Source organism: Cetorhinus maximus, chromosome 2 (genome assembly GCF_964194155.1).
Source record: "Cetorhinus maximus chromosome 2, sCetMax3.hap1.1, whole genome shotgun sequence".
Classification (NCBI taxonomy): domain Eukaryota; kingdom Metazoa; phylum Chordata; class Chondrichthyes; order Lamniformes; family Cetorhinidae; genus Cetorhinus; species Cetorhinus maximus.
Genome location: NC_135880.1, coordinates 182,880,692 through 182,896,108, shown reverse-complemented (window position 1 = coordinate 182,896,108; position 15,417 = coordinate 182,880,692). Strand labels below are relative to the sequence as shown.

General features: G+C 48.9%; 1 protein-coding gene across 6 annotated transcripts in view; it reads left to right on the top strand.

The window, feature by feature from the left end:
- Window positions 1-15,417, top strand: part of LOC144668385 (zinc finger protein basonuclin-2-like) — a 530,041-nt gene that overhangs the window by 218,642 nt on the left and 295,982 nt on the right. The window contains exon 1 of one of the 6 annotated variants that reach the window (XM_078530390.1): window positions 11,630-11,715. The exons of the other annotated variants lie outside the window; for them this stretch is intronic. Coding sequence (XP_078386516.1) covers window positions 11,710-11,715 — 6 coding nt within the window. The 5' untranslated portion in view covers window positions 11,630-11,709. Of the gene's footprint in view, window positions 1-11,629; window positions 11,716-15,417 lie in introns of those variants that run through there. 6 annotated transcript variants of the gene reach the window in all.

The following is a 15,417-nucleotide window of genomic DNA, read 5'->3' as shown; positions in this document are numbered from 1 at the left end:
GTCGGTGATGAGGGAGCGCTGCGCTGTCAGGGGGGTTGGTGATGAGGGAGCGCTGCGCTGTCGGGGGGTCCGTGATGAGGGAGCGCTGCGCTGTCCGAGGGTCCGTGATGAGGGAGTGCTGCGCTGTCCGAGGGTCCGTGATGAGGGAGCGCTGCGCTGTCAGAGGGTCCGTGATGAGGGAGCGCTGCACTGTCAGAGGGTCCGTGATGAGGGAGCGCTGCACTGTCAGAGGGTCTGTGATGAGGGAGCGCTGCACTGTCAAGAGGGTCCGTGATGAGGGAGCGCTGCACTGTCAGAGGGTCCGTGAAGAGGGAGCGCTGCACTGTCAGAGGAGCCGTGATGAGGGAGTGCTGCACTGTCAGAGGGTCCGTGATGAGGGAGTGCTGCACTGTCAGAGGGTCCGTGATGAGGGAGTGCTGTACTGTCAGAGGGTCCGTGATGAGGGAGTGCTGCACTGTCAGAGGGTCCGTGATGAGGGAGTGCTGCACTGTCAGAGGGTCCGTGATGAGGGAGTGCTGCACTGTCAGAGGGTCCGTGATGAGGGAGCGCTGCACTGTCAGAGGGTCCGTGATGAGGGAGCGCTGCACTGTCAGAGGGTGCATGATGAGGGAGTGCTGCACTGTCAGGGGGGTCCATGATGAGGGAGTGCTGCACTGTCAGAGGGTCCGTGATGAGGGAGCGCTGCGCTGTCAGAGGGTGCGTGATGAGGGAGTGCTGCACTGTCAGGGGGGTCCGTGATGAGGGAGCACTGCACTGTCAGAGGGTCCGTGATGAGGGAGCGCTGCACTGTCAGAGGGTCCGTGATGAGGGAGCGCTGCACTGTCAGATTGTCCGTGATGAGGGAGCGCTGCACTGTCAGAGGGTCCGTGATGAGGGAGCGCTGCACTGTCAGAGGGTCCGTGATGAGGGAGCGCTGCACTGTCAGAGGGTCCGTGATGAGGGAGCGCTGCACTGTCAGAGGGTCCGTGATGAGGGAGCGCTGCACTGTCAGAGGGTCCGTGATGAGGGAGCGCTGCACTGTCAGAGGGCTGGTGCCGGTGAAATGCTGCGCTGTCCAAAAGTGTTTCTGCGCATGTGCAGCTGTGGGGCTAAGTACTCAGTACTCGTCCTCCGACACTGCGGCACTCCTCCAGTACTGCATTGGTCATGTCAACCTGGATTCGGTGCTACCCACTGACCCCTAAGTAACCCTCACACACCCACTCGTGGAAATGGTTTGGTTTGAAAGCAGCCAGAGGATCTGGCAATCTCAAGGCTGAAAACCTAAGCACCATGATAGACAGATGGGAAAAGCTAAAAGCAAAATTCTTCCATCCTTTGTCATCAGGGGGGGTGTTTGAGTTTTTGGTTTTCCCTCCTACTGTCTCCTTATGTAGCTCAGTGTCAGATTTAGTTGGGTCACGCAGCCGTGAAACACATTGGGATGTTGCACTGCATTGAAAACACTATAAAAAGGCAAAAGAAGCAACAAATGCAGCAAGTACTCAGCAGGTCGGGCAGCATCTCCAGAAAGACACACAGAGTTGACATTTCAGGTCGATGGTGATGCTTCATTAGAACACGGAATACAATTTTATAAAGCAGAGCCCATTGTGGCATCTGGTGCTGCAAATTTCTGAGATATCAGACATTTCATTACGACCACATGTACAATGATTTTTCCACATGTACTAGATTAACATGTATGCTAGACAAGGCAATGGATTAACCATCAATTTCTTGCCTGGTGTGATGTGCGCTGGTGAGGTCAATTTCTTTAAGGATTATTTTTGGACAGTTTGGGAATGCTCTGGGAATGGGAGCTCTGAGTTCAAATAGGGTGAACACGAGGAGGTGTCGGACTGGTTCTGAATAAGCATTATCACCCTGAAATGTTAACTCTCTTTCACTCCACAGATGATGCCCTGACCTTCTGAGTGTTTCCAGTATTTTCTGTTTTTGTTTCTGATTTCCAGCCTCTGCAGTATTTCGCTGCTATGTAAATGCCAGCTGTTGTTGAAGTTCCCCTGTGCCCTGTTGAATCTGTGATGAGGGACAGCATTGACCCAAATTTTGCAGACATTGTGCTCTCAACCAACATTCTTTCCCTATGTTGGTTTTTGTGAGATGTGATGTTGTGTTCGCCAGTGCTGGACAATTCTGTTTTATAAATTACCTTGAGCAGCAAGAAAAGGATCAAGATTACGTTTTCTACAAGACACAGCTCTGGGGAAAATGTACCCCCTTCCAAACTCAGGCTGGTGCTTAACACAATTGGGTGCAACATGATAGAAGAGGCCATTTGACCCATCGTGCCTGTGCCAGCTCTTTGAAAGAGCTATCCAATTAGTCCCACTCCGCCTGCCCTGCAAGTTTTCCCATTCAAATAGCTTCCCAATTTCCCTTTTGAAACTTACTTTTGACTCTGCTCCTACCGCCCTTTAAGGCAGTGCCTTCCAGATCATAACTTACCGCGTTTTTCTTTTGAAAGAAAATCTTTTTGCACCCCCTCTAGTTCTTTTGTACTGATCTGCGAGATGGACTGGGTTCACAGCTCCAAAATGTCCGCCTTCTTTATCCCCCCCCCCACTTAATATCCCATAACACAGTGGGAAAGATTCCTGGTCAGCCATGTGGTGGAAGGAGCACAGGAACCTCTACCATCACTATCTATAGCTGGCTGTTGAATCACCCGCTTGACTGACCCTGCTGCTCTGCTTTGAGGACATCCCTAAAACGTTTCCTGGGAGACTCCTGTCGCCACCAAGTTCCGAGTAGAGCAGTTGCTTTGGGAGTCTGGTGTCAGGCACGTGAACGACATGTCCTGCCCAGTCCAGTTGGCTGTTGGATCACCTCCTTGACTGCCCCACTCCCCCGCCCCCCCCACCCCCCACCTTCCTGGCGTCAGTCAGTGTGCAGGTTCTGGGCACCACAGAGAGAAAATAAGATGAATGAAGTTTAATGTGTGCATCTGTTGCAGATGGGATTTGAGAGCACCACAAAATGTTATAAAGCAGAGCCCATTGTGGCATCTGCTGCTGCACATTTCTGAGATATCAAGCATGTAATTATAACCACATGTACAATGATTTTTCCACATATACTAGATTAACATGTATGCTAGACAAGGCAATGGATTAACCATCAATTTCCTGCCTGGTGTGATGTGCGCTGGTGAGGTCAATTTCTTTAAGGATTATTTTTGGACAGTTTGGGAATGCTCTGGGAATGGGAGCTCCGAGTTCAACTAGGGTGAACATGAGGAGGTGTCGGACTGGTTAGTTACAAAGCTTCAATGCTGCAGCTCAGTACGTGAATTGATAAAATACTTGCTAAAGCTATGACCACCTCCATTTGTGGAGTGGGAAAGTCACCGTACCCCCACTCCGCCGCTAAGTCTCCAAGCACTATTTGCCATCTAGATGTGATGAGGTGGTGGATGTTACAACTCACTCAGGGAGCCCGAGTTGCTGTGGCAACAGACACTTACACATGCATGTTGGAGTCTGGAGCTCTGGATAGCGATGGTAGAGGCTTCAATTACTTAACATCACGTGGGCTGCCCAGGAATCCCTCCCCCTCTTACCTCCTGCCATTGGCGAATTAAAGGGTTTAATCAATTTGTTTGGCCATAAACTCCTGGAGTGTGAGTTGAACCCGAAGCCTCTGGATCTGAGGCTGGAATTCCCACCCACTGCACCCACAAAACCACCAGATGCCACATGGTTGCCCCTAATTAAGGGGAGTGTTTTAACACAGCCGGTTATTTTGTGATAAGTCCCATAAATTTCTATCCAACATGCCCTGCAGGTACACAGAGGCTGATTTCTGCAGTTTGTACATTAAAACTCCTGGACCCAGTGGTTTTCCGTAGAGTAAGAATGAGCCCCTTGTCTCACTTCAGTGACGGGAGCTGGTGAGATTGTTGGAGCTCATTGGATTAGTTTGGATAAGAAAGCAAGAGGTTGCATTTATTTATTTTTACTTATTCTTTGACAGGCTGTGGGCTTTGCTGGCTGGGCCAGCATTTATTGCCCATCTCTAATTACCCCTTGAGAAGGTGGTGATGAACTGCCTTCTTGAACCGCTGCAGTCCATGTGGTGTAGGTACACCTACAGTGCTGTTAGGGAGGGAGTTCCAGGATTTTGACAGTGACAGTGAAGGAATGATGAGATATTTCCAAGTCAGGATGGTGAGTGGCTTGGAGGGGAACTTCCATGTGATAGTGTTCCCATGTGTCTGCTGCGAGTGGCTTGCTAGGCCATTTCAGGGGGCAGTTAAGAGTCAACCACGGGCAGGATCTTTTGGTCAGCGAGCGGAATCATCTGTGCGCCCGCTGACCTGTCTACGGCCTATTGAGGTAATTTAACAAGTACTTAACATCATTAATAGACCTGCCCGTCCAACCTTAAGGTTGTCGGGCAGGCCGGGAGCCCTGGCAGGCTTCAGAAAAAGCATGAAACCTCATCCACGGGCGGAATGAGGTTTCATGAGGGTTTTTAAATATCTAATAAAGGTTTCACGAAAAGTGATGGACATGTCCCAACTTATGTGACAGTGTCACATGAGGGGACATGTCAGGGAAATTTTGTTTTCGTCTCTAACATTTTTAAATTTGGCGCCGATCTCCCTGAGGCAGCACTTAGCCTCAGGGAGATCTGTGCACTCTTTCACATGCATGCGCAAAAGAGCTCACTCCCGGCTGAAGGAATCCCCCTCCCCGCCCGCACAGGGAGCGCTCAGCGCTTCCTGGCAGACGTCATGCTGGGCGGGCCTTAATTGGCCCGCCCAAGTAAAATGTCGGCACACCTCTGATCGGGGGCACCAATTGGAGGCGCACCTGCCCATGCCTGCTCCTGCACTTCCCCCCTCCAACAACAGGGAGGAAACTGTTTCCCCACATTGCTGTGGGGGGTCTGGAGTCACATCTAGGCCAGACCAGGCAAGGATGGCAGATTTCTTTCCTGAGAGGGCATTAGTGAGCCAGATGGGCCTTCCCTGACAATCAATGATAGTTTAATTCATTGCATTTTCAATGAATTTTTATTAATTGAATTCAAATTAGCCTGGGCCTCTGCTGACAAGTGGAGTGGATTCCCACTGTGTCACCTCCTCCCCTATAGAGCGCCCAGCATATCCTCACGGCCTCCCAAATGAAGCACTTTTTGAATTGTCGTCTCTGTCGTAATGTAGGAAATGCAGCAGCCAATTTGTGCACAACAAGCTCCCATGAGCAACAGTATGATAATGACCAGATAACCTGTTTTGGATGTCAGTTGAGGGATGAATGTTGGCCAGGATGTCAGGGAGAACTCCCCAGATCTTTGAAATAATGGCTGTGAGATCTTTTCCATCCACCTGAGAGGGCAGAGGGAGCTGTGATTAAACATCTCCTCCCCAAATATGATACTTGGTGAAAAGCTATTGATGTTTTGCCTAATTAATTAGTTGAAGACAATGGACAAAGCAATACTAAACTGACCTGGGTGATCCGCCATTATCAGCTGGCATTAATTTCCTTTTAAAACCCATTCAAACTCCAAATAAAAACTAACCTAAGGAGGGGAAAGACCACAATGTGAAATATAAGCAGCATTCAAGGCTGTTGCAGACTAATGGCAGGAGCTCTCAGTATCTAGACTCGACAATTCCACTCATTGTGGACATATTAAAATGGGGGTTTGGGATTTCCCTCTCCATTCTATGTCAGTGTCATTTTAAAAGGAAACCTGTGTCCATTTCATTGCTTTGTTTCTTCACTCTTTTATTCATTTCCCTATTTCCCTTTCTGCCTGCTTTCTACTCAGCCCAGCCCCACTCCCAACTGATAATTAAATGTTATTTTAACTAAATGAAAATTTTATCACACAAGTCTGTAATTAATTGCATGTTTGCATTTGCTGAAACCATATTTTACAGACCACATCCTAGAAAGAACAGAAGTAGCACTGTTTCAGAAGTTTGTTTAAAGACTGAATTACACCTTCCACCTCCCCACTCCACCCCACCCAGAACTGAAAAACCTAAGAAGGGGACTGAAAGTGATTCATTGGAAACACTTAGCGCTGTCCCAGACCATCCAGCATGTACAGAATTTCCCAGGAGACTGAAAGGAGGGAAGATCTGAAGTTTTCAATGTGCTTGAAGTGTGTGAGTGTGACAGAGGAATGCTGCTGTCGGTGCTGCAGAAGATCAGTGAGGCTGTGCACTAGAGGGTGTGAGCTGTCAGCGGAACACTTCAGTCATTATAGAGCCTGGGGGAGGGTGGTGAGGGGCATGGGAGTCGGGAGGAGGATCCAGTGTCAGCATTGAACCTTGGTGTGTGCATGGAGTGTGCGTAGTGTGTGGCTGGAGTGTGCAGTGCACGGTGTAGCATAGTGTGCGCGAACATAGTGTAGCAAAGTGTTTGTGCATGTAGCGTAGGCTGCGTGCCAGTGTAACAGTGCAAGTGTAGCATGCGTAGCATAGCGTGCGTGCATAGCATGGTGTGTGTGTGTGAATGTAGTGTAGCGTAGTGTAGCATGCATGCATAGCATAGTGTGCATGTGTATCATGGGCTGTGTGCCAGTGTAGCAGTGTAGTGTGCATGCTAGTGTAGCGTAATGTGCATGCGAGTGTAGCGTGCATTGCATGTGTAGCATAGCGCGGTGTGCGTGCCAGTGTAATGTAGCGTGGTGTGCGTGTGAGTGTAGTGTAGCATAGTGTGCTTGGATAACATAGTGTGCGTGCCTAACGTAGTGTGCCTAACGTAGCATAGTGCAGCGTAGCGTAGCGTGCATGTGTACCGTAGCATGCGTGCGTAACATAGCGTGCGTAGCGTAGTGTAGTGTGCGTGTGTAGCATAGTGTAGCACATGGTAGCATATGTAGTGTAGTGTGTGTGCAAGTATAGCATAACACAGTGTGCGTGCCAGTGTAGCGTAGTGCACGTGCCAGTGTATTGGTACAGTGTAGTATAGGGGGCGAGTGTAATGTAGCTTAGTGTACTTGCATAGCGTAGTGTGAATGTATGTATAGTGCAGCATAGTGTGCCTGCGAGTATAGTGTGTAGGGTAGGGTGTGTGCAGTGTAGCTTAGCATAGTGTGTGTGCATGCGTAGTGTATTGCATGTGCGTGCATAGTGTGGCTTACTGCGTAGCGTAGTGTGCATGCGTAGTATAGTGTGCATGCCAGTGTATTGGATAGGGTGCGAGTGTAGTGTACGTGTGCAGTGTAGTGTAGCGTAGCATGTGTGCGTAGCATAGCAAGTGTGCGTAACATAGCGTGTGTGCATAGCGTGCGTAGCATAGTGTAGTGTAGAGTGTGTGCATAGTGTAGTGTGCATAGCATAGTGTAGTGTAGTGAGCGTGTGTAACATAGCATGTGTGCGTAGTGTGCATGCGTAGCATAGTGTAGTGTAGAGTGCATGTGTAGAGTAGTGTGCATAGCGTAGTGTAGCACAGTGTGTGTGCGAATGTAGTGTGCATAGTGTAGTGAGTGTGCGTAACATAGCACGTGTGTAGCGTGCATAGCGTAGTGTAGCGTAGAGTGCATGCATAGTGTAGTGTGCGTAGCGTAATGTAACGTAGTGTGCATGCGAGTGTAGTCTGTGTAGCGTAGCGAGCGTGCTTAACATAGCACGTGTGTAGCATGCGTAGTGTAGTGTAGCATAGAGTGAATGTGTAGCGTAGTGTGCATAGCATAGCGAGTGTGCGTAACATAGAGTGTGTGCGTAGCGTGCATGCGTAGTGTAGAGTGTGTGCATAGTATAGGTGCGTAGCATAGTGTAGTGTAGCGAGCGTGCATAGTATGCGTGCGTAGTGTAGTGTGCGTGCAAATCTAGCGTGCGTGCGTAATGTAGTGTGGGTGCGAATGTAGTGTAACTTAGTATGCGTGCGTAACATAGCACATGTGCGTAGTGTAGTGTGCATGTGTAACTAGCGTGGGTGCGAGTATAGTGTAATGTAGTGTGCGTGCGTAGCATAGTGTAGTGTAGTGTGTGTGCGTAATGTGCATACGTAAAGTAGTGTGCATAATGTAGTGTAGCATGCATAGCATAGTGTGCTTGCATAGCATAGTGTAGCGTAGCATATATGTGTAACAAGCATGCATGTGTAATGTAGCATCCGTGTGTAGTGTGTGTGCATAGTGTAGTGTAGCCTAGAGTGCATGCGTAATGTAGTGTGCGTGCTAGTATAGCATAGCCTGGTGTGCGTGCCAGTGTATTGGTACAGTGTGGTGTATGGGGCGACTGTAGGGTAGGGTGCGTGCGAGTGTAGTGTAGCGTAGTGTGTGTGCGTGCATAGCGTAGAGTAGTGTGTGTGCCAATGTATTGGGTAGGGTGTGAGTGTAGTGTAGCCTGCAAATGTAGTTTAGTGTAGCATAGTGTAGCTTTCGAGTATAACGCAGTGGCTTCCGTGCGTTGTGTCGTGTGTGTGCGTGTGTAGTGTAGCGTAGTGTGCATAGTGTAACATTGTGTGCATTCGTAGCGTAGCATAGTGTGAGTGCGTAGTGTAGTGTACTGTGCGTGCGAGTGTAGCGTAGTGTGCTTGTACGCGTAGCATGTGCGTGTGCATAGTGTAGCATAGTGTGCGTAGTGTAGTGTGCATACATAGTGTAGCATAGTGTGCGTGCGTAGTGTAGTGTACTGTGCGTGCGAGTGTAGCGTAGTGTGCTTGTATGCGTAGCATGTGCGTGTGCATAGTGTAGCATAGTGTGCGTAGTGTAGTTTGCATACATAGCGTAGCATAGTGTGCATGAATAGTGCAGCGTGCATGCATACCATATTGTAATGTAGTGTGGGTGCGAGTGCAGTGTAGCAAAGTGTGTGCAAGTGTATTGTAGGGTAGCATGAAGCATGAGTGTAGTGTAGTGTAGAATGTGTGCGTAGTGTAGCATAACGTAGTGTGCATGCATAGTATGCATGTGTGGCACATTGTAATGTAGGGTAGGGTGCATACTATGCATGTAATGTAGGGTAGGGTGCGAGTGTAGTGTAGAATAGGGTGTGAGTGAAGTGTAGTGTGCATTGTGAATGTGAGTGTAGTGCAGCAAAGTGTGCGTGCAAGTGTATTGTAGGGTAGCGTGTAGGGTGCTTGTGAGTGTAGTGTAGCATGAAGTGTGTGTGCGTAGCGTAGTGTAGCTTAGTGTGCGTGCCAGTGCAGTGTAGCATGCATGCGTAGCGTATTGTAGTGTAGGCTGTATGTGAGTGTAGTGTAGCATGTAGGGTGCATGTGAGTGTATTGAGCGTGAAGTGTGTTTGCTTAGCATATTGTGTGTGTGAGTGTAGCGTGGTGTGCACGCCAGTGTGGTGTCGCGTGCATGCAGAGCGTATTGTAGTGTAGGCTGTGTGCAAGTGTAGGGTATAGGGTGAGGTGAGTGTAGTGTGTGGGCGAAGTGTGCTTGCGTAGCATATTGTGCATGCAAGTGTAGTGTGCATGCATAACGTAGTGTGCATGCGTAACATGGTGTGCGTGCCAGTTTGTTGGTATGTGTAGTGTAGGGGGTGAGTGTAGTGTAGCGTAGTGTGTGTGCATATGCATAGTGTAGTGTGTACATACGTAGCATAGTGTATGTGTCTGTGTGCGTGCGCATGCCAGTGCATTGGGTACGGTGTGAGTGCAGTGTAGTGTGCGATGGTAGTATAGCGTCGCGTAGTGTAGCATAGTGTGGGTGCGAGTGTAGTGTGAATGCGAATGTAGTGTGTGTGCTTGCATAGCATATTGCACATGCGAGCGTAGCGTAGCATGGTGTGCGTGCATGCATGCGAAGTGTGCATGTAGTGTACTTAGAATGTTGCACATGCGAGTGCAGTATAGCATAGTGCGCGTGCATAGCATAGGATGCATGCGAATGTAGTGCAGCATGCATACCGTATTGTGCTTGCAAGTGTAGTGTCGTGCAGGGTGTATGCAACAAGGGTGCAACTGTAGTGTAGCATGGTCTGCATGCGTGTGGCGTGCATAGTGTAGTATAGTGTGCGTGCATGGGATGTGAGTGTCGCTGGCTAGGCCAGCATTTTTTGCTCATCCCTAATCACCTTTGTTCAGAGGGCATTTAAGAGTCAACCACATTGCTGTGGGTCTGGAGTCACATGTAGGCCAGACCATGTTGATTTTCTTCCCTATAGGGCATTAGTGATCCAGATGGGTTTTTACAACAATTGGCAATCAACTTTTAATTCCAGACTTTTATTGAATTTAAATTTCACCATCTGCTGAGGTAGGATTCGAACCCGAGTCCCCAGAGCATTACCCTGGGTTTCTGGTTTACTAGCCCAGTGACGATACCACTATGTTGTCACCTCCTCTTAGTGTTGCATTGTGTAGTGTGCGTGTGGAACGTAGGGTGCGTGTGAGTGTAGCGTATTGTAGTGTGCGAGTGTAGTGTAGTATGTGTGTGTGTAACGTTGGGTGCGTGCGAGCGTAGTGTAGTGTGCAAGTGTAGCGTAGTGTAGTGTGCGAGTGTAGCGTAGGGTTCGTGCGAGTGTAGCGTAGTGTAGTGTGCGAGTGTAGCGTAGGGTTCGTGCGAGTGTAGCGTAGTGTAGTGTGAGTGTAGCATAGGGTTCATGCGAGTGTAGCATAGTGTAGTGTGTGAGTGTGGCGTAGGGTTTGTGCAAGTGTAGCGTAGTTTAGTGTGCGAGTGTAGCGTAGGGTTCGTGCGAGTATAGTGTGTAGTGTGTGAGTGTAGCGTAGGGTTTGTGCGAGTGTAGTGTAGTGTAGTGTGCTTTGCATAGTGTAGCGTGTGTGCTGTGTGTGTGTGCTTGTATGGTGGGTGTGTGGTTTTTCTGCCTGTATGCTGGGTGTGTGTTTACGTGTGTAGTGTGCGTGCCTGTATGGTGCATGCCTGTTTAGTGTAGTGTGCGTGTGTACTGTGCGTGTTAGTGTGTAGTATGCGTGTGGTGTGTGCATGTGTGTCTAGCGTAGGGTGTATCTAGTGTAGTTTAGTGTGTGTGTGCGCGTGCCTGTATGGTGTGTGTGTGTGTAGTGTATGTGTGTGCCTGTGTAGTGTGGTATGAGTGTGTGTTGTGTGTGCCAGTATGGTGCGTGCGTGTGTAGCGCAGTGTGTGTGTGTGTTTCGGTCTGGGAGATCCGTGGGCTTGTATGTTTTGTTAGAGGTCTTCTACAGTGGTCATGTTGAGAGTTGCTGATACCCATGGTGTGGGCTGCATTTACAGGCTGTTTTTTTCCCCAGCCTTCACACCATTCTAGAATCAACTGCAACAGGAAATGAGGTCAAGAATGATGATTTCATTTTTTGTGGAGGCTGATTAGACATGATGCAGAAGTGCTCTCTCTCGTGCTACAAGATAGTTAGAAGTAATTTATTTTAAATTAATTTATGTTCCCCGTTACAAGATGATTAATCACTGCTAACACGTGGAGCATGCACATTTGAGGGTGAGACATATGCTATTGTTTTAACTGCACCATCATTCATAACAGTTCAAAGGTGTATGATTGATCTTTTGAATACTGACTGTGATAATGGGCACTGAATAACATGTTATAATTACCTTTAACCTATGGCAGAGAGAGAGAGGAGTTAACCCCTGTGCCTTTTGTGATGATTGGCTTTGGGAGTTTTGTGTCACTTTTGGACACATGGAAAACATGCTCCTGATGTCATTTCCTCTTACAGCTCACATTCCAAGTCAGAACTGTAGATCCGCTTCAAAGGCAGTCAAGGTACAGCCACGTTCTCTCACACTGCAGAGAGTCTCGACTGATTGAGAATTGGAAGGTGCACCACATGGGAGTAAGTGCTGCTGGATATTAAGTGTCATCAAACTGTATCAGTTGTGTTTGTTTTCATTGTCATGCAATGATAGTATGGGGAATCCTCAACTTCACATCATCAACTCTGTAATTATGGGAAACGTTACTTTTTGCAGGAGAATGGGAGTCAGGTAATGTGCTTGAGAAGGTAACGTTCTCAATTCTGGTATTGCCAAGGCTGCTTGTGCTTCACCTGCTGTGTTGTAATAAGGGGTTACTGTGGTCGAGGATGGACAGACTCTCACTGTACCAGTTCTCGTCAGGCTGCTCAGAGTATTTGTCTGTCATTCTCTTGTGAGATTTCCACTATTGGCTTTTTCCATTTGCTGCTGGATCTCGCGAAAATATGAAGATTCTTTGCACCTGGTTGAACCAATCTGCTGCTGTATACACCCACTGGGTCAGCCCACCACCAGGGCAGGACCATGGGTAAGTTTATCTTTGATTTTGATGCAACCTTGCTGAGTTGTGCCAGCTTCTGTCTGTCCCACCAGCTCCTTCTCACTTGCTGCCTGCCCAGTGTATTGTTGTCCTAGAGCCATAGTAATTTACAGTGAAGGAGGAGACCATTCGGCCCATCGAGTCCACACTAGCTCCATTGGAGAAATCTAGTCAGTCCCATTTCCCCTCCCACCCCGTTTGGTAGCTGTAACCCTGTAAACTTATTTCCTACTTGACTTCCTTTTAAAATCATTCATTGTTTCTGCATCCACCATCATCATAGGCACTAAGTTCCAGGACATTGCCACTCACTGCATAAAAATATTTCTTCCTCATATTCCCCTGTATCTCTTGCCCAAAATCTTAAATCTCTGTTCCCTAGTCTTTGTATAATCAGCTAATGGGAGACCTTTTCCTTGTTTACCTTTTCTTAGCCTGTCATAATCTTGTACACCGCAGAGCAGGCTCTATGGGATGAGTGGCCTACTCCTGCTCCTAATTCGTATGTTCATATCAAATCTCCCTCAATCCCCTTTACTCCAAGGAGTACAAGCCCAGCTTCCCCAACCTAACCCCCTAACTGAAACTCCCCTTTCCTGGAACCACTCTGGTAAATATCTTCTGCATCCTCTCAAGGACCATCCCATCCTTCCTAAAGTATGATGACCAGAACTGGATACAAATACTCCAGCTGGGGCCTAACTAGAGCTTTATAAAGGTTCAGCATAACTTCAAGATAAAAGCAAAATACTGCGGATGCTGGAAATCTGAAACAAAAACAAAAATAGCTGGAAAAACTCAGCAGGTCTGACAGCATCTGTGGAGAGGAACACAGTTAATGTTTCGAGTCCGTATGACTCTTCATCAGAACTCAAGATGAAGAGTCATACAGACTCGAAACGTTAACTGTATTCCTCTCCACAGATGCTGTCAGAGCTGCTGAGTTTTTCCAGCTATTTTTGTTTTTGTTGCAGCATAACTTCCCTGCTTTTGTACTCAATACCTCTATTTATGAAGCCCAAGATCCCATCAGCTTTGCTAGCCTCTTTCTCAATGTGCCCTGCCACCTTCAAGGTTGATGCACAAGTATCCCCAGGTCCCTCTGCTCCTGTATATACTGTAGAACTGTGTCTTTAAGTCTATATTGCCTCTCCCCATCCCTGCTGTCAAAATCACCTCACGCTTCTGTGTAAAAGTTTGGTAAATACAAGTGGTGAAGGTTAAGTTTAGGAATATGGGAATAAGATATCAATACGAGTGTTTATAAATCAGTTGTAAATTTATGACTGGTGTGTGATGATATAATAGTGTTATACAAAGAATTTATAGATATAACATCAGCTGTGTGATTGGAAGAGGGATCATCTTCTGGTGTGGATGCTTGATGCCCATTGGTAACAATGAAATCCAGTATCCAGTGACGAAGTATAAACTAAGTAAATGTTGGAAGACAAGCTTCTTTCATTTCTTGAATTTCCAATTTAGTCTACTATTGTAAACCGAACAAACTCATTGATGCTTTGGATGAGCTTGGGGTGGTGGTGAGGGCGTTGGGGTTGATGGTGGTGAGGGGGCTTGGGGGTTGGTGGTGAAGGGGTTTGGGGGGTGGTAGTGAGGGGGTTTGGGGGGGGTAGTGAGGGGGTTTGGGGGGGTTAGTGAGGGGGTTTGGTGGGGTGGTGAAGGGGTTTGGGGGGTTGGTGAGGGGGTTTGGGGCGGGTTGGTGGTGAGGGGCCTTGGGGGGTGGTGGTGAGGGGGTTTGGGGGGTGGTAGTGAGGGGGTTTGGGAGGGTGGTGGTGAGGGGGTTTGGGAGGGTGGTGGTGAGGGGGTTTGGGAGGGTGGTGGTGAGGGGGTTTGGGGAGTTGGTGAGGGGGTTTGGGGGGGTTGGTGGTGAGGGGGTTTGGGAGGGTGGTAGTGAGGGGGTTTGGTGGGGTGGTGAGGGGGTTTGGGGGGGTTGGTGGTGAGGGGGTTTGGGGGGTTGTGGTGAGGGGGTTTGGGGGGTGGTAGTGAGGGGGTTTGGTGGGGTGGTAGTGAGGGGGTTTGGGAGGGTGGTGGTGAGGGGGTTTGGGGGGTGGTGATGAGGGGGTTTGGGGGGTGGTGGTGAGGGGGTTTGGGGGGTGGTAGTGAGGGGGTTTGGTGGGGCGGTGAGGGGGTTTGGGGGGTTGGTGAGGGGGTTTGGGGGGGGTGTTGGTGGTGAGGGGGTTTGGGGGGCTGGTGAGGGGTTTGGGGAGTTGGTGAGGGGGTTTGGGGGGGTTGGTGGTGAGGGGGTTTGGGAGGGCGGTAGTGAGGGGGTTTGGGGGGTGGTAGTGAGGGGGTTTGGGAGGGTGGTGGTGAGGGGGTTTGGGAGGGTGGTGGTGAGGGGGTTTGGGAGGGTGGTGGTGAGGGGGTTTGGGGAGTTGGTGAGGGGGTTTGGGGGGGTTGGTGGTGAGGGGGTTTGGGAGGGTGGTAGTGAGGGGGTTTGGTGGGGTGGTGAGGGGGTTTGGGGGGGTTGGTGGTGAGGGGGTTTGGGGGGTTGTGGTGAGGGGGTTTGGGGGGTGGTAGTGAGGGGGTTTGGTGGGGTGGTAGTGAGGGGGTTTGGGAGGGTGGTGGTGAGGGGGTTTGGGGGGTGGTGATGAGGGGGTTTGGGGGGTGGTGGTGAGGGGGTTTGGGGGGTGGTAGTGAGGGGGTTTGGTGGGGCGGTGAGGGGGTTTGGGGGGTTGGTGAGGGGGTTTGGGGGGGGTGTTGGTGGTGAGGGGGTTTGGGGGGCTGGTGAGGGGTTTGGGGAGGTGAGGGTTTGCAATAACATTGGAATGAGGGTCTGCAATATATGAATATTGTCTTTGTTCTTTGGGCTAGGTTTGGACTTGGGGTTAAAGATGAATTCATTTCAAGCTGTCACTTTTGTTGAAGGAAAAATCATCTATAATAGAGATTTGGATATTGTGAGAGAAAGACTGACTTGCATTGATATAGCACCTCTTAAAACCTCAGGACATGTCAAAGCTCTTTACAGCCAGTAAGGTACTTTTGAAGTGTAGTCATTGTTATAATGCAACATGGCATCCAATATGGCAGCCAATTTACACACAGCAAAATTCCTCAAACAAACTGAGAGATATTGCCAGATAATCTGTTTTACTCAGTTGAAGGATAAATATTAGCCAGGACACCTGGGTGAACTCCTCTGCTTCTCTTTAAGTAATGCCATGGAATCTTTTACATCCATCTGAAAGTGTATATGTGGCCTCAGTTTAATGTCCCATTC